This window comes from Nannospalax galili, unplaced genomic scaffold (genome assembly GCF_000622305.1).
Source record: "Nannospalax galili isolate Female #2095 unplaced genomic scaffold, S.galili_v1.0 scaffold46, whole genome shotgun sequence".
Taxonomy (NCBI): Eukaryota; Metazoa; Chordata; class Mammalia; order Rodentia; family Spalacidae; genus Nannospalax; species Nannospalax galili.
In genome coordinates this window covers 3,582,556-3,610,554 of record NW_008355790.1, presented here as the reverse complement: position 1 = coordinate 3,610,554, position 27,999 = coordinate 3,582,556, and the positions used below count along the sequence as shown (strand labels likewise).

The window sequence follows — 27,999 nt, the reverse complement described above, 5'->3', positions numbered from 1 at the left end:
TCTTGTTAAAATTATTTATTAAAGTTAATTTCTGAAAGTCATTGTACAAGGAATGGTGGTATTATGTACCAAATTAAAATTCAAAGAATGCATATCAGTTATCAGGTTGGTAGGTATGTTCTATGGGGCTGAATTAATTAGATCTCTGGACCTATACCAAGTGGGATATCACTACACACAAAATATAGAGCAGCTTCTTTTTTCACCTAAAGGCGGAAGAATTTCAAAGCAACATGTCTGTACCATGGGCAGGAGTCCTGAGTTCTAACACATTCAGTCATAGTCCTGAGTTCCATAGAGCCGAAGCATATTGTATGAGGACGTATATCATAATGGGAATGGAGAGGTTCCTTATCTACTCCCGTGGTGCCCCAAAGAGTAGCTGTGCTCTTGATTGAATCCCTCTTCTCGTAATAGAAGGGGGTATTAAGCAGATCAGTTCTATGGCTCCTCCAGTTCCAAACCCATTAATTCACCATATGAGCACTGTGAGAGCTTGGAAATTACTAAGTGGTATCTCTTCCAAATAACATATTGTACATAAAGGTGACTGTGACTCTACAAAGAATGCACAGAAGACTCTTAAGTACACAGTCCAAAGGAGACTGGATCAGAACCTCAGTCTCGTGTGTAAGGGACCTGATTTTCATTATAAAATCTAAAGGTGCTATAGCAATTACTATTTTCATAATTGATGACACTAATAAAACTTGAAAATTTAAGCCCATTATATCAAAAGACTTAATTACTCAACAGTTTTAAATGCTATGATACATATCTCCAAGTCAACAAAAATATTTTCTTAATTCTGATGTCTCAATTGAAGGATCTCTTTTGAATCTGTTAAATGAAATTTAACAGGCCCAAGGTTCCCTCTGTTAGAACCTTTGTTATATGTGTATGTTGGCATTGGCTCAAATAACAGTACGTTCCAGACCATGGTGCAGGTGCAACACGGCATCTATGACTAAAACTCTCCAGGATGGCCTGGATCCCAGGATCAGTGTATATAAGAAAAATGTTAGGTCTGGGGATTCAGACTATCCAACTTAGGATCTACAAATTGTAAACACCATGCTTCTTACGGGGTAAGCTTCATGATGAGGGCACAGTCTGAAGATGAAGTTAGGATTCATTTGCATGTCTCCTCTTCAACTTGATCCAGATGCCATTATTTGGCCGAAGAATCAAATCTCCTGACAGGGCAAGTTCTTCTCTCTTCTGCTTGGATTCTACCCAAAAATGCCTCAAGACACAGGCAAGAATAGTCTTTTCCTCCATCACAGCAAACTTCTGACCTTCAAGTGAATGTAAATATCACCACTCTGATTATAGAAGCATGTCAAAAGTGAGAAATAAGAAGCTGCATTGCAGAAATAAGTCATTCAATATATTTTCCCATAGGCCAGAGAAGAATCAAAATCCCCCAAGGCACTACAGTGAACGATTCTGTAGTGTTCAGTGTGATCCCATGTGAGTCTGATTAACTGTGGTGGTCAAGCAACCTTGACTTCAGCAGTTAATGGGCCCTCTGAATCTATAGGTCTCATATCTATGGATTCAAACAACCACTACGAATTGATTTAGACATAGGACCTTTAAATTTTAAAAACTGACATTAAGGGGTTAAATTTAACTAAGTTAAATGAGGACATTAGGGTAATTCCTAATATGACCCGAGAGAGAGATAATTGATAACAATTACACAAACAGAAGACTGACATTTATAAGTGAAAGAGAGAGAATGAGAGAGAGACCTCAGAAAACAACTCCACTGAAAGACCAGTCTGCTGAACTGTGAATAAATTAATGTCCATTATTTAAACCACTTAATCTGCAGTACTTTCTTACTGTCGAGATCCATCTGTTTCTGCCTCTCCAGCACTGGGGTTATAGGTGCACACTACAGTGCCCAGTTTTACATGGGTTCTAGGAATGAAACTTGGGACCTCATGCATAGTACCAACTGAGCTATCTCTTCAGCCCCTCCCAATAACATTTTAAAACTATCATATAATGTGAAGGAAAACAGAAACCTTTTTTAAAGGTATTGCATGTGAGTAATGTCACATCATTTCTCAAAGAAATCCTTGTGATGAATCTGTCAAACGGACCTGAAGGGTCCAACCCACTTGCATGCATACAAACCTATGCAGTTTCTGGGTCCAGCAGAGAAGGGCACATAGGCGTACGGATGGCGTCCTTGGGCATTCTCAGGAAAGAACCGTTCCGGCTGGAATTCCTCAGGGTCTGGGAAGTACCTGGGGTCTCGGTGCAATGCATAGGGAATGATGACAGCTTCTGTGCCTTTGGACACTCTGTAACCCGCTGCCAAGAGGGAGCAACATGTCAGGAGACTGGAGCAAGGCAGACATGAGAAACAACAGTCAGCCTCCCCGTTCTCTCACTGAAGGATGCTCACCAACTTCACAATCTTCACTGAGACTCCGGGCAAATAAAGGCACTGAAGGAAAAAGGCGAAGTGTCTCCTTAATGACACAGTCCAGATATTTCAGTTTCTTCAGGTCTTCCAAGGTGGCAGGGCGATGGGACTTTCCTGATTAAAGTAAATATATAAAATGAAAGTGAAAGAAACCATATGAGCCAAGACAATGTCCAGATTTTAATACAGTGAATGAAACCACATTTAAAAGGCAAAGATGATGAGCCTAGAGAGATGGCTCAGTGGTTAAGAGCACTGACTGCTCTTGCAGAAGACCTGGGTTGGTTCCCAGCACCCACATGGCAGCTAACAACTGTCTGTAACTCCAGTTCCAGGTGGTCTGATGCCCTCTTCTGACCTCCAGGCATTGCATGACATGGGTGCACTTACACGGCATTGCATGACATGGGTGCACTTACATACGTGCAGGCAATACACTCATACGCAAAAATAAAATTGATAAATAAAATAATTTTTAAAAAAAGACAAAGGTGACATAGTATATAATTTCATTTGTAGAGACAGACAGTAAGATGGTAATTGTGGGGAGAAGGGAACGAGAGATGAGTGACTGTTTAACAGTTCCTGATTCCTTTGGGGGTGCTGAAAATATATTAGAGAAGGTAGAAATGACAATTGTGCATCATGAATACACTAAGGGCCAATGAATTGTACATTTCATTAACAAAACTTTTAATTCTATGTTCTGTGATGCTTGCCCCAATTTCAGAAACGCAGTGACAAAAGATGCTGATACTTGACTTAGAACACAAAGATTAGTAGCTCAAAAATGTGAGGGTCGCTGTTGCACTGAAAGGGAGCACGGGAGAAGCACCAGGATTCAACCGTGATGGTGATGCTAAGCATGTGTGATTTGGAAGCCTTTTGAAACCAGCAGTAAGGTAAAATCATAGAGGGTACTAAGAACATGAACCTATTCTGAAAGAACTTACCAGCTCTCAGTGGGCAAATTCACCCACCAAAGCATTCGAAGAGAAGCTGAAGTCAGTGTGAAGGCAGTGAGCAGGCTGTAGAAATGGAGCAAAGGGCCCCACTCTGAGAGGTGAGGTCTTGCCTCCTGGCTATGAAACCCTATTCCTCTGAGGAGCTGGGTGCAAACCTGCCTTCTATCCTCATCTGTCAATTCTGTTTTCTACTAGATATTCCCAGTTCTGTCTTTCATTAGCCACCATTGTCCTCCAAACCAGAAAATTCCACTTGTCTCCACTCTTCATTTGGTTCCTTTATTTCCAGAATTCTCTTCCCTTCCAACTTTTTGTCTTTATTTTTCTTTCTCGACTTCTTTCTTCATGAAACTTCCCAGGATACCATACTGCTCACTGGCCAAGCTAAACTTTTTCTTTTCTCTTTCCAACTATGGAGAGTCATGTGACCCATGCTTTTAAAGAAGCAACACTGATCACTTCCTCTTGTGGTAGACTGATTATGGGTTCCTAAAATGTCAGATTCTGTAGCTTGGAGCCTTATTTTAGAAAACTTGATCTTCACAATGTAATTACATTAAGGATATTAAAATTTGGAGATTACTCTGGTTTATCTGGGTGATCCTTAAATGCTATTACAATTATTCATATAAGAGAGATATACACCTATCCTTCCCCCCACCCCACATACACATAAAGAAGCAACAATGTGAAGACACAGGTAGAGATCTAAGTGATGTGCCCATCCGCCAAGGAATGCTGGCAGCTGGAAGATGTTTAAAAGAAAAGGAATGGACTTTTCTGAAAATGCAGCTGATCTTGGCTCAGAAATACAGATTTTGACTTCCAGGTTCTAGAACCATGAAAGAATATATTTAGCATTCCAATTATAAGCATAGGAAACACATTCTTTACCCCCATAGCCCCCTTTCCTTCTCACCCTGAAGATAAGCATGATGAACATCAATCAAGGAGACAAAACCTGACAGGATAAAGATGACAGAGAGAGAGAGAGAGAGAGAGAGAGAGAGAGAGAGAGAGAGAGAGAGAGAAAGAATGTGTCTGGGGCTCTGGGACAGCCCTCCTGGTGTCAGCTGAGGACTACTCCACAGTGCTTGTTTAAAAGAAAGGATCCCTAGCAGCATCACCATCTCTGCTCTCACTTAGGGTCAGATTCAGTCATATGAGACAGCTTTCCTTTCACCCTCAGAAGTAGCTCCATCTATGCCCTGTGCTCCCACACAGCAGCTTCTTCATGTCACTCAAAGACACAGCCCATGACTCAAAGCCAGGTACCTGTCTGTTTTGTATATGACACCCTTGAACCCTTGAAGACAATCTCATTGACTCACTCATCCCAGCTTCTAGTCCAGGACAGTCACACGCCTGCAAGCAAATGCACTAGTCCTTTTCCAGAAGACAGGTGCAGGAAGAGGCCATATTGAGGGGCCTTCCTGTTTATGACAGTGGCATCCTTAGTGAACAGAAATGAGCTCTGTTAGGGGGACCCTCAGCATCTCCTAGTCAAAGGGTCAAACATACCGAACACTTCATCCAGTTCATTGTCTACTTTTTTCTGGACTTCTGGATATGAACCCAATAGATATAAGGACCAGTTTATTGCAGCTGCAGTTGTATCATGACCCTATAAAGGAAACAAAAGTGATAAAGCAGAGTTCTGTTGAGATTAGTCATGACCACATTGTTGGATTAGCTCCTCTCTGCCAGCTGCAATGTATCTGTAATACAGGAACACTTTAGGGCAGCTCCTCATCTTGGTGAAAAACAAACATATTCAACAGTCTCTTTGCTGGGGTCGGGGGTGGCACACGCCTATAACCTCAGCACTTGGGAGGAGGCTGAGGCAGGAGGACTGCTCCAAGTTTGATGCCATCTGAACTACATACTAAGCTAAAGGCCAACCCTTTCTCAAAACAAAACAAAAGAACCCCCCTCCCGGACACACACACACAATCCTTTAACAGCAGAGGTCATACATAGAGGTCTTTGGAGTGCTGCGCACCTTGAAGCAACAGGTTGGATTAGTGACAGGGCCATCCTTTTCAATAAGAACAAATTCCTCACTATCCTATGCCAAGCTTTGTGCTCTGTACTTCTCCATTCTCCCCCAAGTAAGGTAGGCTTCCCTTGTTGGTGCTGAATACCTGAGAAGGTGTGTGTGAGGGTGGGGGTTCCTGAGCATGTCTTTTCCCCTCAGGGAATTAACTAATAACCAATTTAGTACTTGACAAGTTTTAGGCAACATGCTAAGTATTTTGTAGAAATGAATAAAACTAATTTTCAAACTTATTACTATGATTCATATTTTAAAGATTAAAAAATATTAAGTAACTCCCCTAAAGAGGTGAAAATAAGCACAGACCCTAGAAGGCCTGATTATAAAGGACCCACAGTCTTCCCCAGTAAAACTGGGGCGTGATCTGTGGCAAGGAGTCAAGTAAAGTCTTGGACAGCCTCAGGCTCCACCCCTCAGAGCTTTAGGCTTTGGCCTCTTGTCTTCTCGCCTCATCACCCTGGGTGTTTCCAGACACACACAAGTAATGAATGTTTCATTGAAAAAATATATGTCAGTAATTGTAACTTAAGGAATGGGACTTTTAGGACAAAAGGGGAGAAAAGCTATCTTTTCTATAGAATAATTCTTTTTCCATTTTCCCTTTATATGTGCTCATTATAATATTTCATTCTTTAGGCAGAAATCACCAAAGTTCTTGTTTTATAAAGCACCTGCTAAATTGAATTGTTTGGCAATTTTTAAAATGGAGCCAGAGGCTCCTCCCAAGCCCATGTGACCCCTGAGGAAAAGATCCTCAAACGACCTTAAGGGTAAAAATAAATTGGTTTATTTGGGCCAACTCTATGGACTTAAACCCAAAAGGAAAGTATAACTAAAGATTAAAGTGATCAGTATATCTTTTAAGAGTTCAGGGGATTGGGGCTGGAGAGATGGCTCAGCAGTTAAGAACACTTGACTGTTCTTGCAGAAGACCTGGGTTCAAATCCCAGCATCCTCATGGAGGCTAACAGCTGCCACAATCTCCAGTTCCAGGGGATCCAATGCCCTCTTCTGTCCTCTTCAGGCATTGCACAACATGAGTGCACTTACCTACATGCAGGCAATATACACATACACATAAAATAAAAATAATAATTAAAAAAAAAAGAGTTCAGGGATTACAATTCCCAGACATTAGGGATATAAAAACAAGAGGGGGAGATGTCGGGGCTGCCTGAGTGCAGCCACACCCTGGGCCTATGAGTTCTGGAGCACTTCCGCAGCCTGACCTAGAGTCGGCCCACATGTCCGGTCACTTTCGATTCTCGCCAAGATGGCTCCCGGCACAGGTAAAGGGGGAGGGATGGGAAAACTCAGCGCCAGCATAGGATTGGCTCCACCTGGCCCTGCCTCATTCCTGGCGTACAGAGGGAGTGGCCCCTCAGCCCATAGGTCCCAGACACCAGAAGCAACTGTCACTCATGGCTCAAACTTCCCGCCATGAGATTTTGCCTTTAAATACCTGTGCCTGCTGCAATAAAGCGTGTTCCTGCTCTGACTCGGCACCTGGCTCTGTGTGCTCCTTTTGAGCCGGGCTCTCACCATCCTGCCTCATTCCTGGCGTACAGAGGGAGTGGCCCCTCAGCCCATAGGTCCCAGACACCAGAAGCAACTGTCACTCATGGCTCAAACTTCCCGCCATGAGATTTTGCCTTTAAATACCTGTGCCTGCTGCAATAAAGCGTGTTCCTGCTCTGACTCGGCACCTGGCTCTGTGTGCTCCTTTTGAGCCGGGCTCTCACCATCCCGCTCAGCCCCAAGGGGAAAAACAGATTATCGGCTGGCTCCGAGGATCTCTCTTTTTCCCTCCCCACGTGTCGGAACTTCCGACACCAACAGCTATCAAAATGCCTGAAAACAAATCCTGAGTCCATCAGTCTCGAGTCCAATCTTGACAGACAAAAGAAAAATGAGGAGGAACCCAATAGAGGGATGCTTTGGGAAGCTCTAGTCAAGAAATTCCAATGGACTCTGATAAGAACATTTGAAATCTGTCCTGTTCTGACTTTTTTCTGGTTCCCTGTCTAGAACTTATAATGCTAACTACTCTGGCCTTTACTTCTTCACATCTCCTAGGCACCAGTCAAGGACTTTCTTTTCTCCCTACAGGTAAGAGTTATGCAATTTGGGAGTGTTTTAAATAGACCCACTGAAGGGGTATCCCAATTGCCTCACCCTGTGTCCCTCCCTGTTCAACATGGAAGAAGCCAGAGCAGTCTGTGTCCCAATTGCCTATGAGCAATATGGGCAACCTCTTCAGAGAATGGTGTGATAAACATAGGAGGTAGGAATTGGCTAGGCAGTTAGGGTAAAAAGACCCCAAAGAAAAATAGCCAGTTTCTTAGCTAAAAGTCAAAATGTCCTTTGGCCTTTTAGCAACACATTCTGTTCTAAAGGCCAAAAATGTCAAAAGTATTTGGGAGCTCTTATCTAACCCCTAAAAGATTTTAGGGTGACCTTTTCAGAGGGGTAATGTTAGAGTAGAAAAAGCTCTCCCCACCAAAAGAAAGAGTACATGAAGTTATCAGAAAAAAAGTGACAGGGTGATATGGGAGGAGTTGGAGGGATCGAAACATATTATATGCATGTATGAAATTCTCAATACACTATTTTTAAAGTTAAAAAATAAAATAAAATATGTAGCCTGCAGAAAGACAAATGTCACATGTTACCTCTCATAGCTGGATGTTAGCTTTGAAATCTTAGATATGTATGTTTCAATTTGAAAATTCAGAGAGGTGATGAAATTAATGAATGTTCATGGGTGTGTGGGAAAGGGGGAGGCTTCTTGGGAAGGGTGGTAGGATGCAGTGATATGAAAGGAGAAGGGGAACATTGGACTAGGAAGGGTTAAATTGGGTGGGGAATGGGAGGGCAGAGCAGAGAAGGGAGTATGGGGAAGAATAAGTAAATCTAAAAGCATTTAGAAAAAGCCACATGGAAATCAACCACTATAGAAGCTTCTTAAAGTATATACATATACTTCATAAAAAGAGATTAAAAGGAGTTATCCTATAACAGGGAGAAATTTCCCTTTCTAGAATCATAGGCTAATGGGGGGAAAAAAAAAGAACAAATAAAAACCTTCAATGCTAGGAAAGAAGCTGTTGACCAGGGGTTCCATAGACCCTCAAACAACATTGGCCAATGCCTTTGCTCTTGGTTACCCAACAGAACTGGATGGTAAGACCCTATTGTGGAAGATACTACATATATGAGATGTAGAACAAACAAGGAGAAATCAAGATAGTGCTGACTTCAGAACCTCATCTCTACTGGCTAGTATTCATAGTGCTGGAGGATACTATGTATGCGACCTACTGGAAGGGAAAAATAATCATCAACCTTACCCAGCTGGGAATCCTGTGAACTATAATAACAACTGATCTGGCAGGATATTCCCTCTGGTGCAATAGTGGTACAAATAGTATGTGAATAACTAACTACTCTTTAATTAATTTAAGGTCCACTTCCTAGGATGGAGTCCATATCTGGCATTGCTATCAGGCTTAGGAGCCTGAGGCTAGTCAGATCACAGGACATAAAAGAGAACCTAATACTAAATTTTTACTAAATAGTTATTATATGAAAATGACTCTTAATGACTTATTTTATACCTAGAGATTAATGCATCTGACAACTATCACCAGAGAAATTTCCTAATACAACAGATAATGATTAACACAGAAACCCACATCTGGCCCAAGTGCGGAAAACAAGAAGCTGCAGTGCTTATCCCTGAATAGAACAACTATATCAAGCTTCTGCCTCCCAAGGCTCAGAGATCATTATGGAAGAGAGAGCAGAAAGATTGTAAGAGTCAGAGGTGGTGGATGACCCCAAGGAAACAGTTTTCCAGACAGCTGCTCAGTTACTCATATGAACTCACAGTAATGGCAACAGCATACACAAGTCCCATGAAAGCTCAAACCAGAAAAATCCCAGCATAGGCATGAGAAAGTGGGTAAGACGCCCAACCCTTCCTAAGGAAACCGTAGCAACAGATGACTGCTGGGAGGAGCAGAGACAGCCTCTTTCAAGAATGCAACTCTTGGTAGGTTAACCAGGCTCTAGTGGATGGACCCACAATGAAGGATATTTGGTTGGAGACACAAATTAGTCTCTATAGGCCCTATTATATATTTACAATGTATATAAATATATATGGGTACCTAAATTATCAAATTGTGAAAATTACAAAAATTCAATAAAAATAATTTTTAAAAAATGTAGTCTACAAGTCTGTAGCACTAATATCTCATTTGCTTATACTTGTAATTCCTTTATGGAAGCTACTCTGAACTTCAGACATGATCTAGTTCTTTTTGGCTCTGTTTCCTAGAAAGTAAGGAAGCATTTGTCTTGCTAAATAGCATAATAACTTTTCTTGAATTTATGAGTGTAAGTCTGACCCAAATGTGTAGAAGTCTGAGTTTCCTTTGTTGGGAGAAAGACATAAAGCAGAATTTACAAAAGCCCATTGGTGGGAGAGGGAGGGGTCACAGCCTTAACACTCTAATGGCTGAAGCCTGGGGCATCAAAGGACTGCTGTTAACCATCTGCATCCAGTTCACAGAGAATGCACAGTATTATGGCTGTACATGGTAGACTTCTGCTCTAGCTAGATTTCTATTGCAGTGATAAAGCATTCTAATCAAAACCAATTTGGGGAGGAAAGGATTTGTTTGCTTTATATGTCCCATCACAGTTCACCATGAAGAGAAGCCAGAGCAGGAACCTGGAGGAAGGAGTTAAACAGACCATGGAGGAAGGTTGCTTCCTTGCTTGTTCACCTGGCCCGTGCTCAGCTACATTTCTTATACAGCCCAGGACTACCTGCCTGGGGGTGGCTCCACCCACACTGGCCTGCACCCTCTCACATCATTCAATAATCAAAAAACTGCCTCAGAGACATGGCCCACAGGCCATTATGATAGAGGAAATTCCCCAGTTGAGGTTCCCTCTTCCCAGGTGTGTCAAGTTGACAGCTGAATCTATCTAGCACAACCTCCAACTCAATGCAAAGAAGACCAGCATCAAAATTTCAAAGAAAGAATGTTAGAGCCTTGAGAAAAAGATTAGTTTGGTTGTTTTTACTAAAGGGGAAGAATGGTTATTGATTGGAACTAGATGTGTGAATTGTGCATGTATACATATACTCATGTGCATGTGGTTATTGTGTAGTATGAGTATGTATGTGTGTGTGTGTGGCTGTGTAAGAGCATGGGTAAAATGTAAAAGCATAGGCAAACTCTTATCCCCAGATATAAGATCTTGGTACAGCAATGTGAAATAATGTCTTATATTTGTTGTATTCCTCCTCTGTACCCGTCATGATTCTCTATGTACTTAAAAAAAAAAAATCTAATCATCATAGCTATTCCACAAAGCCTGTGTGAGTAAAATAAGAATACAGGGCCAGTGGTGCACCTCAGTGGAGACCACTTGTTAAGTATGCACAAGGCCCTGGGTTCAACCCCTATCACCAAAAGGGAAAAAAGTACCAGAACCTAATGGGCCAGAAAGGCTAAGTGAAAGGCTTGAGGCCACGATTCTAGAATGCAGTAGATCTAGGATTTTGCCCCAGAACCCACACACTTAACACTTCTCTACCTTTTAGCTAATTCAGATGTTTACTTTTTTTTTCTTAAGATTTTTTTCAGATGTGTTCTATTTCAAAGGTTGCTTAAGATAGTTGTTTGATCAGAGATTGAACCCAGATACACACACACACACACACACACACACACACACAGCAAGTAATCTACTGGGCTACCCTGTCCCTAGCCCAAAAAAGGAAAACTAAAACCAATGATTCGGTCCACATCTCTCTTTAACAGTGAGAGCTGGAAAGATTGGAGGTGTTCATTTGATTATACAGCACAGACCAGGAAGGAGACTCAGGTCTCAGACTCTCGCTCTAGAGTGTCACAGAGCCTTACTCTGCAGAGAATGGATGATGCAATACCATTTTCACTAATTTTACAGTTTCAAGTCTTAACATCTTTAATTCATTTTGAGTTGATTTTTGTGTAAGTAGTGAGATAAGGGCCCAATTTTATCCTTCTGCATGTGACTGTTTATACTTTCCAAGCACGATTTATTGAAGACTCCCCATTGTGTATTCTTGCCACAACCACTTTGTCTGAGTACCATAGCTTTGTGGTGTATTTTGAAATGAGGCAATATGATGCCTTTATTCTTCTTTGCTCAAGATCACTTTGGCCCTCAGTGTGTTTTGTGGTTTCACATGAATTCTATGATTAGTTTTCCTCTTCTCAAAAAACAACCATTGAAACCTTGATGAGAACTGCATTGAATCTGTGACTTGCACAACTGACATGCCCATCAGCAGGTGACCAGCTTTGTGTTGTTGTTGTTTTGTATTTTTTTTATTTTATGGTCATTTTTTAAAAATTGTAGGATATACATAATGAAATATTATATAGTCTCTTATAAAGCTAGGAACTTCTGTTATTTGTAATAACGGGTATATTTGGAAGATACTGTGAGAAATGAGACAAAAATACTACATGATCTCAGCAGGATGCAGAAACTAAAAGAATTTAACGCATAGATGTTGAGAGTGCAGAAAGTGGCTGGGGAAGTTGAATTTTGAGACATAAAGAGTGGCATGGTGGTTACCGGAGGGTAGCTGGGGAGAGGAGAAGGTACGGAGTCAAAGGAGAGATGTTCAAAGACCACAAAATTTCAGCTCCTGGGATCTGTAGCACAGTTTAGTGACTATAGTTAATTAGAATATACTATATAGTCCAAAATTGCTAAAAGTAAATTCACAAGTTCTCACTTAGAAAACAGAAATACATGAAGGTGATGAACATATTAGTTAATCTGATTTGCTCATCCCCCAATATGTACATGCAGCAAAACATCCCATTGTACTCCAAGTCACCTGTTAAAAATGAAACACAAATTTTAAAAGAAGATAGGAACACTGCAGTGCACCCAGACAGCTGGAGGCAGGCAGCCAACACAACGCTCAGCACACACTGAATTGCTGAAAACTCGCTTGCATTTCACATTCCCCATGTTCCTACATCATAGGGCTTTCTGAAACCTTTATTTTGCAAGCCACATCCAGAAAGCTCTACTCTTTGCAGTATCAATATAATGTTAAAGTATATTTGCTAGTATTTTTAAAACTATTGAAATCCCATTAGAATCACAAACTAACTGCACTCTCCGTAGCACTCCTTAGTTAGAGCATCTCCTAGCAGTAGCTAAGCACCAGACTTAGGAGTGAAAAAGACTGAAATGGACTTGGGGTTTGGGAGGTTAAAAGGAAGCGTGAAGCAATAGGGAGAACCGAGAACAAGTTTTGGCAGCATGACTTGGGAAAAGTCTAGTGAACCTTAGATTTTCATAAGAGAAAAATATGTCTACTGCTGTTATCTAAGCCTGGCCAAAATCTTTTTTCTAAAGAGGGAAATCAAACTAGAAATTCTCAAACTTTATAATTTCTGATAATATTAAGATTTTTCCAGTTATACTAACTTACTATAGCATTTGATTAATTTTTCATGATTTTATTCAGTCTTTTTTCCATATCCCCTTGGAGTTCCTTAAACATATTTATAATTACTATTTTGAAATTATCTTGTGCATCAACTAAGTTGTTTTTCCCAGGAAACAATATGATGTACTAGTATGCTAATTTCTGGAAAAAAACATACTGTCTTGATTATTTATGTTGTCTGCTTTGGCAATGGGACCCTAAGCATCTGGAATTTTGTCTTTGGTGGTGTTTCTTGGTATGGATATCTGATCTCACCTTCGTTGAGTGGGTGCTTGAATCTTTGTTTGCTGTTACCCCAAGTTGTCAGGTTGTGGACCAGCTAAATGGTGCTTGACATTTGGTCTTGTGGCCACAGACTCCCTTGGGTTCCATAGTGTTGGGGAGCTGGGATGGCAGGCAGATACTTAGGAGATCTATACCTGTGAGTGTGGGGTGGTGGGGAGAGAGGGGGAAGGCTGGGACCTGGGGAACTCACTGGGCTTTTGACTGCTGCTCAGACTGTGCTGCCCCAGCTAGGCCTGGGAGTGTCTTCATTATTTTTGCAAGTTTATGCTAAAGATTCTAAAAGGTATTGGAATTTGGGGATATCTTTAATTCAATTTATCTATTTTATGTGTGTGTACAAATGGCATGGTATACATGTGGAAGTTAGAGGACAACTGCCACTTGTCAGAGTCAGTTCTCTCCTTCTACCACCATGGGGGTTCCTTGAACCTAACTCAAGTCCCCAGGCATGGCACTCTTCCCCCCTGAGCCAACTTTCAGGTCCTATTATGTTGCTGTTGTTTTGCTTGTTTGTTTTTGCAGTGCTGAGGATGAAACCCAGATACTTGTGCAGCTAAGCAGGTACTCTACCACTCACCTACATCCTTAACAATGGAATTTGCTAAGGATACTGAAAGTAACCTGGTGTGAATGTAAGTTTCCAGAACAAAACTTGCATCTTCAAATTGAACCTCCTGCAAAGTTGGTCAACTGATTAGAACTCCAATGATTGTGGAAATTTTGTAATGTTGCAGGTCTAGAGCCCAATTACAATTTATCTTAGGCTGTCTTTAGCCCTTAAATAGCCATTCCTGACCAACTCTGTGTCTGACCTAACATCCTAGAACTAACAGATAAAAAAACGTTTGTAATGTATTGACTTAACAAAATCTTAGCTTCCACCAATCAAAAGGCTGAGTGTCACCAGACAGTATCTGAGGTGTATAGCTGAGGTTTCTGTTTTGTTGTAACTCTGTACTTGATGTTTGCACCAATGCATCTGAAAAGTGCCTTAACTTATAACTTTCTTTGTTCTGTTACTATAAAAACTTCATGAAATTGCTTCCAGGCTGGAACATGGATTTGTGGTGACTAAATCTGTATTCCTGGAACATGGTCACTCATTTGGCTCTAGAATAAGCTATCTATTATCCTATTTGAGATGAGAATTGTGCTTTTGTGCCAGCCCTGGCAACACAAATTACCTCAAACATGAAGGTGTCAACTTCTTCTCGAATATCTTCAGGACTTAACCTGTTTTCTTCTTCATCAGTCACACTTAGAAGCAAGTCAAGGAAAGCCTTGCGTTTGTTTTTGGAAGGGACAGGGCCCCTGTCAGCGCCTGAACAGTCTTCTGCCTTCATTTCATTGGCTCGTTCAGCAATAACCTGTACGATTGAAAACGGGGATTTTTGTTTTTAGCTCAGTGACAGTGTTTTCCTAGCAAGCACAAGGCCCTGGGTCAGAGTCAAAACAAGTAAATAACTTACTTTTGTTTGCAGTTTTGATGAGGCCTAAGGACACATTTTCCTATGAAAGCATGCTACTTCAACTTATTTTTTCCCAAACTTTTCCTAGTCTTTCTATTTCAACGATAATGTAGGCCCTTGCGAAAAAGCTCCTGTCAACACTGAGGGAGTCATTTGGGGAAATTATTAAAAGCAAATTTAGTATCAGACAAACTCATAATTTTCAGGTACTATTGTCATCTTTCTAACATGGGACTAGAGCTGTCGTCTATTAAACAGTACTCTAGAGACGTGAATGAACCAGTGAGGAAGAGCTTAAGTGGCAGAGAGAACACAGTAGCTATGAGTATACAAGTTAGAGATCACTCTTGATAACTGCATCTTGTGTTGGAGAAAGGAAACCACAGATTAATGAGCCAGTTCTCCCTGCATGCTTGCTCTTCCTTAAGTCTAGAACATTCTGACCTTGAGTGTTTCTGTGACTGGAACCCTCCTACTCAGGTATCTGTTGACAGCTACACAAGAAATCTTCCCTGTTCACTTCTACCCGGGCCCCTAACATAGTCACTATGCTCTTAATTTTCTTCCACTTTTCTCCACTTCACTTATCCTCTGACATTGCTTTGTATTTGCAATTCAGTGTCTTTCTCCCACTTCTCAAAAGCCACCATCCACATGCCATGAATCTGTCATTGCGTATTGACTTATTCCACAAATTGAGAGCCCTGGCAAGCATTTTAAGAATGTCCATTACACATTTGTCAACTGAATTAAAAAAACAACAGCCCATAAATCTGATATGGTTATATGTAATTTCTTTTCCCTGTTGGGTAACCAAGTGATCCTCCAATGAAAGGGCTTGAATGAGTAGACTCTAAACAACTTGGGAGCAAAATACTGTGTTTTCTTCTACTCTTTGTGGAACTTACAGCATTTAGGTCTCAATCTGTATATTTCAATATTTATAAAATGAATGACATTGTCAATGCAGTCCAGTGTTCATTAGTTATGGATACTGCTGCTAATGGATGCAATTTCAGGAAAATGCAATTGTAAAACAGGGCCTGCTTCTAATTTTCCCGCTATCTGGTGACTATATGTGGACCTCTCCAGGCCACATTTCCCTCATTTACCATCTAATGACTTATTAACCATGTGATATGTCAATGGCAGGGGTTGTCTAACCATGAGGACATAATCTCAATGCACTTTAACCAAAAGTTACAGCCAACAAAGAATATCCTTTAAGAGTGTTTCTAGAACACTTAAATTGCATTTGATGTGTATTTTCAACCAAATCTTACTTTGTCATAAATATATCTTTGACCCAAAGATTACTATCTTATGTTTAAAACAAAATCTCAGTTTATTTTTCAGTTTGGAAATAAAACAGTTATCTATTTAATTTTCACTGAATGAAAATTGGTGCCACTTTAGATGAGTGTTTCCTTTGAAAACTACTGGCTGCTCTAAACATCTCTCAGAAGACTCTTACATACTGGTCTCTGTCCCTTTCTCCTTTCATCTAGAACCCTATTTGTTAATCAGTTTTCATTGTCTATATAACATTCTGTAGTTATTTGTTACAAACAACCTCCCCTGACAGACTAACCTCCATTACGGTAGGAAGCATGCTGCCTTACACATTGCTCAATTTCCAACACTGGGCACAGTGTTTGGTGCTTAACAAACACTTCATTGATGGTAGGTGAATATATAATTTAAACATAGTATTGAGCATTTTTGCATTATGATTCAATTTACTTTTATTGGATACATGCTCCGTGATACTACATTAGGGTATATTTAAAAAAGAACTTAAAAATTATTAACTTGAAAATGTTCTAGAACTGGAAAGTAAGAATTACTACACAACACTGTGAATGCATTTAATGCCACTGAATTTCATGTTTTATATACATGACCACAAAAAAGTACTTACGCTGTTGGTAAAAGTATGTAGGCGCTTAAGTCCCCGTTTGTGTTCCCGTCCTTCTTTAAACATAAGGTACCAAAGATCAAGCCAAAACCAGGGCATCTTCATTCTTCGATGTATCATGTCACTCATTCTATAAACAGGATAGCATCTCTTTTATATCAGAAATGTTTATTTATTGATCAACTACTTGATGTTTGGTTTTGATGAAGGTAATACACGGAAATGATAATAATTAGTCTTCATGGCTAATAGAGCTCCACACTTATTGCAAAACAGTAAAGGAACAAACTATTACACATCCCACTCAAAGCTTAAACAAATAATGGATTCATTAGAGGAATGAAAAGTCCACCATATATAGAGGACCTCTGGTTAATCCATATGTTTCTACAGGGTGAGTTCATAACTTTCCAAGAATACCTAGGACATTTGTAACAAAGATTAAGATAAAATATGCCTCTCTTTAAGTTCTGCCTACTTATTCCATCACCCCTCTGAAGACTTAAAGAAGCAACTCAGGAGCCAACAAAATGGCCACCAAGCCTAAAGAGCTGAGCTTGATCCTTGAGACTCACATAATGGAAGGCAAGAACTGGCTCCTGCAAACTGTCCTCTGACCTCCACAAACACGTCATGACATAAACAGAATAAATAAATAAATGTAATCTTTAAAAAAGAAACAATTAGTCCATAATAGTTTTGTTGTGGATTACAGAAATTACCTGGATCGCTCACTAAAATCCTAAAAATAAAAAAAATAAAAAATAAAAAATAAAAAAAGAAACAATTAAGCCAGGCGTGGTGGCACCCGCCTTTAATCCCAGCACTCCAGAGACAGAGGCAGGCAGATCTCTGTGAGTTCAAAACCAGCCTGGTTTAAATAGTGAGTTCCAGAACAGCTGGGGCTACAGGGAGACCTTGTCTCAAAAGACCAAAAAAAAAAAAAATCCTTCTATAAAAAAGCGCAAATTAAATGGCAATCTGTCACATGTCTGTTCTCAGCACTTCCCTCATTTACAGTGACAGGGCAGAAAATAGAACTCTTCTCAGCCTCCTTTAAGACAGTTTAGATGTCAGTTATTTAAAGAGGCTTTTCATGACCACTGTGTCTGTAGAGCACATTCCTGTTTTGAATCTGCTATCAATTTGATCTTTTTTTCCTTAGCAAGTATTATAATGCCTATGTTTGCATTTCTTGTCTTGATGCCTCTGTCTCATGCTATTCTCTTGTGTGTACCAATTTAAAAACTACTTGGTACCTTGTGGGATGTCTGGCAGACCACAGATGTTGAATAAATATTTATTAAAATGAAACTAAATGAGAAGTGGGCATTATGTTGAATAAATATTTATTAAAATGAAACTAAATGAGAAGTAGACATTAAGAAAGAATATTTCTAAACACATCCTAGCTATGCATTTTAATAGCTAAATAAAGAAAAATTTGCTTCAATAACAAAAACAACACCCAGTCAATGCATAAAATATGGGAAAGAAAAATAAGCAATAACAAAAATTTCAATAGAAAAGAAAAAGATGGGTATACAACAATAATAGTTGCTAACAGTCTGATACAGTTCTCGGGGGTTTTCTCCATATGTCATATAATAAAAATTGTTTATATCTTTCTTTTGTCATTCAGTATCATGATGCAATCTCAGCATATTAGAAAATAAATTTAAATTTCTGTAGCATGGAGGCTGGGTGTGGTGGTGCACATCTTTAATCCCAGCACTGGAGAAGCAGAGGCAGGTGGATCTCTGTGAGATCAAGACTAGCCTCATCTACATAGTGAGTTTCAGGACAGGCAGAACTACATAGCGAGACTCTTGTCTCAAAAGCATTTTCTGCAGCATCTGTAGATGTGCCATAATTTATATAACCATCCCTCTACTGCAAAAATGGATGCCTATGTTATGAGGTTAACTTTTAAAAAATATTTTATTAGTTTTATTTTATGTTGCACTGCTTGCATGTATATAAGTGCACCCATGTCATTCAATACCTGAAGAGGTCAGAAGAGGACATAGGATTCCCCTGGAACTGGAACTGAACTTACAGACAGCTGTTAGCTGCCATGTGTGTGCTGAGAACTGAACCTGAGTCCCCTGCAAGAGCAGCCAATGATTTAATCACTGAGCCATCTCTCCAGCCCCTTATGTGTACGAGTATATTGGCTGCATGTGTGTAAGTTCACCTGTGTCATACAATGGACACGGAAGTCAGAAGAGAATGTTGTATTCCTCTGGAATTGGAGTTATGGATGGTTGTTAGCCACCACGAAGGTGCTGGGAATCAAACCCATGTCCTCTGCAAGGACAGCCAATGCTCTTAACTGCTGAGCCATCTCTCTAGCCCTATGAAGTTAATTTTGGGTTTAATGTTTCGTTAAATAACACTGTTTATATCACACAGATGGAAGTGATTGGCAAGAATTTTTAAAGCCTAAATCAATAATAATTTTTAAAATAATTAAAAGACTTTCACTTACCTATATACTGTGCGGACATACTCAGAATCATTGTTGCTTTGAGCACCAATGTTCTTCCCCATGGCTGTTTCTATAAAATATAAGTGAGAGAACACCGTTGAATTCATGCAGTTATCTTGTGTTTACTGCATAGTGGGGGGCACTGAAAAACTGACAAATGCTGTTCTAGCTTACTTTGCTTTTTCTTCTAGTAGCTTCTCCTCCTACTACTTCCTGTCCCTGTCCTTCTGCCTTTTGACCTTGCAGGCAAGGCTACAGACTACTCTGTTCATCCCCCTAGGACTGGTTACTGCTTCCTGGGGAGCTAATTTATCAGTAGCCTCACCCTGAATAATCCATGTCCCTTCCAAACCCCTACTTTGTCTTCCCAATGGAATTTTATTTTCTTTTTAAGCTATTTTATTTCTACAGCATAACTTTAGATATAAAGCAATCAGACTTACCACAGATTATATCTAAGGCACAAAGAGTGACGTAAAAAAAGCAGTTAAATGCATCTTGATTAACGTGGCTTTCAAGCTTCTTAACCAATATATTTGCTTGTTCATTCATGACATCTAAGAAATCATCCAGAATTGTAAAATGGAAAGTTGGTGTTAACATTTTTCTCCTGGAGCGCCACTTGCTTCCAGTACTACAAGAACAACACATCATTTTAAGTTAAGTCAACAAAATTCCAAGCAGCTTCATCTTACATGTGACTTGATTAGAAAGAAAAATAGGTTTCTATGTAATATTTATTTACTTTTTTTTTTTTGTCTTTTTTGAGACAGGGTCTTCTTGTAGCCCCAGCTGTCCTGGAACTCACTATGTAGACCAGGCTGGCCTCGAACTCACAAAGATCTGCCTGCCTCTGCCTCCCAAGTGCTGGGATTAAAGGTGTGTGCCACCACACCTGGCTAATATTTTTTAATTTTAAAATATTTTATTTATTTTTATTTTATGTGTATGAGTATATTGCCTGCATGTCATGCAATGCCCATGGAGGTCAGAAGAGGGCATTGAATGCCCTGGAACTGGAGTTAGTTACAGATGTCTGTTAGCCACTATGTAAGTGCTGGGAATTGAATTGGGTCCTCTGCAAAATCAGTCAGTTCTCTTAGCTGCTGAGCCATTTCTTCAGCTCTGTGACACATATGCTATTTATACATACTTCCACAATGTAGATCTTTTGGACATTAATAGTTAAAACAGGTTTCATAAAATAGAAAAAGTTGAGAATTTTTAGTCCATTTCTAAGTTTCTGGAAATTAGTTTTTTCTCCCCTCATCAAAGCCTTGTTCTTTAGATGCCCACATGACTTGACCTTAATTTCTGTTGTTTGAATCCTGCAAAGGACCTTACAAAGGTCTTGCCTTTTCCTGGCTGAGTCCTCTCAGAGGTCAACCATCAAGGTTGAGGTCACTGTGCTTAATGGACTTATCTGAAGCTACCTGCCTTTTCTCTTTTGCTTTACTGAACTTAGATAGCTTATTAAGCTTATTAAGTCCTAACTCTAATAATTGGAGCAACTGGCTAGAGTATGTCTATTGAATGCCATGGCTGGAGCTAGCTATACACCTGGATTCTATGTGTCAAATCCCACTGTTAGCCAGGCCTTTGTATCCAAACTCTCCTCCATCCTGAAAACTGCCTTGTGTTAGTTTCTGAGATAATCTAAGCAAATAATGCAGTATTTCTACCAGACGGCTTTGCAAATAGACACTGACCTACCTTGTAAGCAGCCCCAAGCCGAGCCATGGCTCTAGGAACTTGTACATACTTGATTTATCAATTTGCTTTGAACTTGTCAAAATTTTCTAAGAAGAGAAATAAAATATGAGAGAGTCAGATATTAGAACAACTGCATTTATAGGTTTCCTAACCAGGACTTGTCTCCTTCTCAGATCAGCATCTCACAACAGTTTTCTCTTTGGCTCATTTCATTACTGTGCCTCAAAGAAATCTTATCAGAATTTTGAACATATAGTTGTCATTTGAGTTTGGGGGTAAATGGAGCTGAAGAAAAGGAAGACATAGTTCCCTGGTTCTTGCACTAAATTAAGAACCAAGTGGAGATATTTAGTGAGGATGGGGGGAGAGAAGAAGGTGGGAGGCAGATCTGGAGCACGACATATCTGGAGAGATGGAAATCATGAGCTCTTTGCAGGGATGGTGGCTTTGACACATTCAGGTTGCTATGTTCTGAAAGCTCAGAGTTTAGGCTTCAGCTGGAGATATGCATGTCTGTGTATATAACCACCCCTAGGAGGCCTGAGTGTGATCAGATTGCCTAGAGTGAAGTGGAGAGAAGGGATGAGCCTCAAGGACTGAGCACAGATTACTTTCCAAGCTTCTCGCTCCAGTCTTCCACTCTGGGAAGATCTCTGCCTACAAATACCAAACCTAATTCTATTAGATCTACAGTGATAGAAATCCCATGCCTGGTACCCTGACTATCTTCTCTGACTCAGGGTCTGGAGTAAGGACCAAGAGAAATTTCATCATTTCCACCACAGTAACATGAAAGACATGTCCGTGAACTGAGAAATTCTGTATTTAATTTTGTTACACAAAGAAAAGCTCTGTTTGGGCTGGAAAGATGGCCCAGTGGTTAAGAGCACTGGCCGTTTTAGTGTTCGGTTCCCAGCACCCATAAGGTGTCTAACAACCATCCATAACTCCAGTTCTAGAGAATCCGATTGCCCTCTTCTGACCTCTGTAGGCACTGCAGGACACGGGTTTACATATATGCAGGCAATACACTCATAGACATAAAATAAAAATAATGCGTAAAATATTTAAATTTAAAAAGCTGTTTATCTCATTTTTATTCTCTAACCCAAATCCTTTTATCTTTATATCACAACAGTTTCTCCAGTGACCTAATACATAATAAATACTTGGAATAGAAGTGTTAGGAGGACTGATTTCGATAGTATGGAAATTAATTCTCTTTTAAATGGACAATATTAAATTTATTACCTATATACAACTGTACACCTTGATGGAAACACCCCTATTTTATTAGTCATATAGTTTGGGCTCTTAAATCTGTGTCTGGTGAGCCAAGCTTGGTGGCATACTGTTGCTACATCAGCTACCAGGAAGGAGGCTGAGGCAGGAGAATCAAAAATAAGTTCAAAGTCAGCCTGGGACTATAGAATGAGTTCAAGGCCAACTTAGGCAAGTCAGTGTCTCAAAATCAGAAAATGAAAAAGGAGCTACGGCTATTGGGTAATGGAGAAGCACTTGTCTAACATGCAGTAAACCCTGCTTAGTCCCCGGTATAGAACACACACACATGAACACACACACACACACACACACATAAATAAAAATAAAAATAAATCTTTAAAAAAAGGAGCTATGGGTGTTGCGGAATGGAGAAGCACTTGTCTATAACTCAGTAAACCCTGCTTATGCCCCGGTATAGAACACACACACACGAGCACACACACACACACACACACACATACACACACACACACACACACAAACGAGAGTAACAAAAGGAGAGAAAATATATCAAGACCTAATAAATAATATACACAGTTATATGGAGTTATCCTCTCCAGGATTCCAACTACATCCAGAAATCATCAAATGGAATCTACATGCCCTAAAATATGAATGAAATGCTCTTTGGACAGACTTAAATAAAATTCAAGGACATAATCATTACATGCACTTTGATGAAATTCTCATGCTATAGAATACAGTGAAGTTTCTAACACATTTACCACACACCCACCTCCACAGTTTCTGCCTTATAAAGAGTTACCATCGGCACTGGTCCAATCCAAAGTTTAATCAGTGGCAGATACCGGTATTCTTCTGTGTACTGAATTAACTGCTGAAAAAACTCTGGGAGAAAAAGATTTCATTTAACATTTAGTTGACATAGGAATTTGTTCACTGTCCTGTGCTGTATTCTTTATCTCCTTTCAGCAAATACACAAAGTACATGATAATGATATATTACCATTAAAGGAACTGGCAAAGAGGACTTGGGAGCTTCATGAGTTTTGCAACATCCTGTAAAATTATTTAAAAATCGTATTTGCTATTTCAAATAAATATAACAATGATGTAAGCTATAAAAGGACAATTACAAGAGGATATAATTAAATTAGGATCTGATGTGCCAAGATGTACAGTTTTAGTAAATCAGTGATCAATGCCATAGAGCTAAGAAATGGTAGAGTCTGGCTTCATACCAAGTTTCCAGAACATAACATCTTAACTACCATACCACACTGGGACAAGAGACTCCCAATGTCTCTTGGATAAAATGCATTGTCAAAATTGCAGGGAAAGGGCTGGCACAATGGCTCAGCCAGTAAAGGTTTCTATTGCCAATAGAGTTTGATCCCTGAGAGCTACGTGGCAGAAAGAGAGAACTGACTCTTGAAACTTGTCCTTTGACCTCCACATATGTGCCAGGGCAAGAGCGTGCTTAGACATCAGCACACATAAACACACACACATACACACATACACACACATACACACTATATGCAGTAACATAATTTTTGGTCCTTTAATTTTTAAACTTTTAAAAATAGGGGCTGAAGAGATGACTCACCAGTGAAGTTCAGTTCCCAGCACTCACACTGGGTGGCTTACCACCACCTGTGAGTTAAATAAAAAAACGGCTTAAAAAAACGGCGGGCTGTACCAAGTCACCAGTGACAAAACGTTCTGCTTCACATTAGCATCTGTCTGCCTTGGTCTTGTGTGACAGACAGATGGGACATCTGAATCTGTGATCCAAAAATTGGGCCCCACGGGGCTGCAAAGGCATGAGATCAGAGTATAGGCCACATGCAACACTCACAGTGAGATCAAGACATAAATTTGGACATTGGCCACAGAATGAAGGGCCAGTGCAACTCAGAGCAGAGACTGTATCTTAGCATATTCTGATAGCCCCAAAGTTGGGAAGCTCAGTGCTGGATACAAAGCAGTAAATGCTTGACTGACAATGAAAAGACTTATGGTAAACAAGAACATTCTAGATGGTGATCAAGAAACTTGGTCATCATTAAAATTTAAAGCTTAAAATAATTCTGAAATACACTTACTTCTTCAAATGAAACAAGGACAACAACAAAAACTCTCAACTTAGAGAGCTTTTAATAATTTAGCAAATAAGTCAGTTTCACAACTGGAAATTAAGCAACAGTTTTCTCATTCCTCAAATCATGGAATAAAATGTGCCTTTGTCAGTGGCAGTATACTCTCATTCTCCTCACTCAGAAAGTCACTCCACGGAGAACTACTCTAAGGAGTCTAACCAGCTCCAAGTAGTCACTAAAGATTTTGATCCTTGGAATTTCCCCAAAATATGATGAGACATTCTAAGAGTAAAGTTGGGGAGGGGATTCTTGAATTATCATCTCCAAAATGCAATCCAAACTCCATCATTTATAATTACAAGTGGTGAAATTAAGAAAACGAAAGATGTCTAAAATCTATCATCATGAAAGGCTAAAATCTTGAAAATATAATTATAGAAAAAAAAATTTTTTTAAATCCTATTAAAAGGAGCTGGAGAGATGACTCAGCAGTTAAGAGCACTGACTGATCTTGCAAAGGACCAGGGTTTGATTCCCTGTGCCCACATGGCAGCTAATAACTGTCCATAATTCCAGTTCCAGGGGAATCTAACACCCTCTTCCGACCTCTGCAGGCATTGCACTTGCACGACACGGGTGCACTTACACACATGAAGACAATACACTCATACACATACAATAATAATAATAAAGTAAAATAAAATCCTTTTAGAAGGAAATTTACTTGAAAACCCTTACTAAAACATGAGAACACCTCAGAGACCACTTCGTGCAATAGAATAAGCACAGATACTTTTGCAATCCTAAACACACAGGCATATTAATGACACGTGTGAGCAGAAGAACCATGTTCATAAAAATGATTCAAAAACCAAAATATAAGCACACATTGCCATCATTGTAATTGTAGGCACCTAAGTTCATGACTGCTAGTGTCTGCAGCACCACAACAGACAGCCCAAGTCTGAAGATGAGATAGCTCAAAAAATACAATAGTGATTTGTAGATGCTGAATGGGCTGAGGTTTCTAGCTCTTTCATGGATACAGATCTCCTCATTCCTTGAGGATGTTCTTATCCACATGTACAATACTTTCACAAAAATCCAACCTTGTGATAATGCACTTGTGCTGAGCCAAATGTGCAAAATAATTGCATAAGAAAAACGAGAACTTCCTGAGAATCTTCATGTAATTACACCTCCAGAAGTGATACAAAAATAAAATGCATGAATAGCAAATTGAGGAAGAGGTGGTGGGAAAGTCAGGGCCTGGTTTAAGTCCTAACCTAAAGCTGAAACCACAGAAATGAAATGCTAACATCTAATTAACCACCCCTAAGCAGAAAGCAGCTAAGTTAGACAGCTTTCTAACTTAAAGTGATGTTCCCTACCAACAAAGCATAAGTTTTGCATAAGATATCTTTTAAAAAGATGATTTCAATTTTTAAAAGTCAGTACCTAAAAATAAAGCTTTTGAAATTTGCCATGTATACATTTGCCTCAAGGCCTGGACAGCAAAGCTTACTTGTGATACTTCCTCAGAAGTGCTACACAGTGAGAAGATCAAGACTGAATGAAAGTGAAAAATGGTCAAGCCATACAAAGGTCTGCCTAAGGTGGTGGGAGTCTCAAAATACATCTCTGGTCTGCTGTTTTCCTAACTGGAAGACAAAGGAAAGTGGCACTAAGTTTGAAAGCATTTGGGAAGTGCCAGGGTGGAAATTACACAGCATTGGGAATCTAATCTCTAGATGGGGACAGATTCTTATTTCTCTTAGCAGTCAGTGCTTCAAGTTTGGGGGTTCCAGGACAATATAATTGGGTCTGAGAGACGTTGGCCCTCCAAGTGTTGCAAAACAGGGGGGTGGGGTGGGGGGCTGGGGGGGTGTCCTCTGTTAAATAAGGCTTCCCAGCTGGACAGGGAACCCAGCAGCTTTTTGGCCTGCTCACACAATCCCTTACCGGTGCTGTTAGGCTTCAAGGACAGCGCGTGTCCCACCAAGGGGTAGGCGCGGGCCACGGATGGGATAGGCCGCATCTGCTGCCATTTCCGCGCGTAGCTCGCCACCATCTGCAGAATGTTGAGGAGGAGGGTGGCGCCGGCCAGGGACACGGCGCTCGCCGCGCCCAAAAACAGCAGCCTCTGGACCAGCCACAGCCAGATCATCTCTCCGAGGGCCCTCTTCGCTCAGGGCTCAGGGCTGGAGCAGCCCGGGGGCAGGACGGCGGCCGGAGTTCTGGCTCCGAGTTCAAGTGCGTGGGTCGAGGGAGGAGTTCCAGGACTCCCCGGATGCAGGCGCTCGGGTGAGTGGACCAGGGCTCCCCAGACCGCCGGGGGGTTTCCTGCAGCACATAGCCAAGCTGCCCTGACTCCCTGCAGCCAGCCGCCAGCCACCGCCCGGCCCTGGGGACAAGGTTTCCAGGCTCCGAGGCTCCCTGAGAAAGCGCCACCCCGGGTTGTTTTGATGAGGGTGCTGGATGGAAGTGAAAGACTGGAACCTGCTGAGCTCTGAAGTTCAGAACGCACTCGAAGGCGCAGGGAGTGGAATGAGGACCCGGGAGGTCACATCTAGGGCAGCTTCGGGATGGAGAAGAAACTAGAATCTCGCATTACCAGCTCTGGGAGCCTCGGAGGTCACCCACAGTGGGTTGTGCTTAGATTATGGAACACCCCTGCTGGGCGTGAACGGATTTCTATTGTAAACAGTCCGTTTGAAAATGGAAATGAAGAGTCAGCTAGGTCAAAATTCAATCTTTGGAATTCTAAATTCACTCCTCCTGTGCAACCTGTAGGGATGCTGTGCTGGGGCGGGACTGACTGCCCAGGGGGTGGGTCACACCCTGGCTTCTGCTTCAAGGTCAGGAGCAGTAGCCACCTTCCCTTGATGTAGAGGAATTTGGCTGACACCGCCTTAGGGGAGCCGGCCTGTCAGAGTCAGCTGATCTATTGAGACACTGACTCTAAATGAGGTTGCAGTCTGCTTATTTCCCAAAGTATTCCACAAGGCCAAAGAAAGCTAGAACCTGAGAGAACAAACTGGAAACGCAGGAGATGGAGAGTAAAGGTTTCAGAGCCGAAGAGGACCACAGAAAGGATGCTATGAATTTGGTAAGGAAACGACAGCAGACAAAATGACCAACAAACCACCAAGCTTGCAGAAGGCAAAGACCAGAGAAGGCCTCCCAGGGACTGTTTCCTACCTGCCGGTCACAGGGGCCCAGCGCAGACCCCTTTCCTTTTCCACACTTGATACATCTTATCTACCGAGGGCATGGGGCTAGTAGTACTCCTTTCCCAGTCAAAGGTCCCTTGCACACTAGAGCCAAGTAAAACAGAAGTGGGAAGAATGTCTTGTAGTCTTATTTTTCTCAATTGATCTTATTGTTTTACAGTTGTCCACAGCCTCTCTGTTGTGGAGAAAACACACCTAAGGCTTTTCTCCAGTATCATTAAAATTATTTAGTTATTTATGTATGTATGTATGTGTGAATCTATGTCTGTGGTCATGTGGAGATCAGAGGACAACTTCTGGGAATCAGCTCTTGCCACCGACCTTGTGGGTCAGGTGAAATCAAACTCAGGTCACTGCTTGGTGATAGGCACCTGAGTCATCTCACCAACCCCCCTCCAGTCCTTCTTTTTTGAAAGATGTCTGTATGCACTGACATGAAGAGAGGTTCATAAAATATGAAATGAAAGAGCAAAACAAAGCAAGTGACGTGTTACATTATCATGATATTAATATATAATAGTAATATGCCGCACTGTGTATGT

General features: G+C 40.7%; 1 protein-coding gene across 3 annotated transcripts; it reads right to left on the bottom strand.

Moving 5' to 3' along the window:
* LOC103750492 (cytochrome P450 4V2) lies at window positions 1-27,999 on the bottom strand. Of its 3 annotated transcripts, none has more exons than XM_029556376.1 (12): window positions 26,666-27,999; window positions 26,187-26,484; window positions 22,898-23,010; window positions 20,878-20,963; window positions 19,608-19,798; window positions 19,165-19,234; window positions 16,677-16,803; window positions 14,471-14,653; window positions 4,930-5,032; window positions 2,423-2,557; window positions 2,149-2,328; window positions 1-1,298 (listed from the first exon to the last, which is right to left on the bottom strand). In XM_029556376.1, exons 2-12 carry the CDS (start codon window positions 26,389-26,391, stop codon window positions 1,126-1,128), a joined length of 1,566 nt encoding a protein of 521 aa, XP_029412236.1. In that variant the 5' UTR covers window positions 26,392-26,484; window positions 26,666-27,999; the 3' UTR covers window positions 1-1,125. The 3 variants fall into 3 exon arrangements, with proteins under 3 accessions (XP_029412236.1, XP_029412237.1, XP_008851826.1); XM_029556377.1 differs by lacking the exon at window positions 26,666-27,999 and adding an exon at window positions 23,732-23,778 and having other exon boundaries at window positions 26,187-26,314; XM_008853604.2 differs by having other exon boundaries at window positions 26,187-27,999.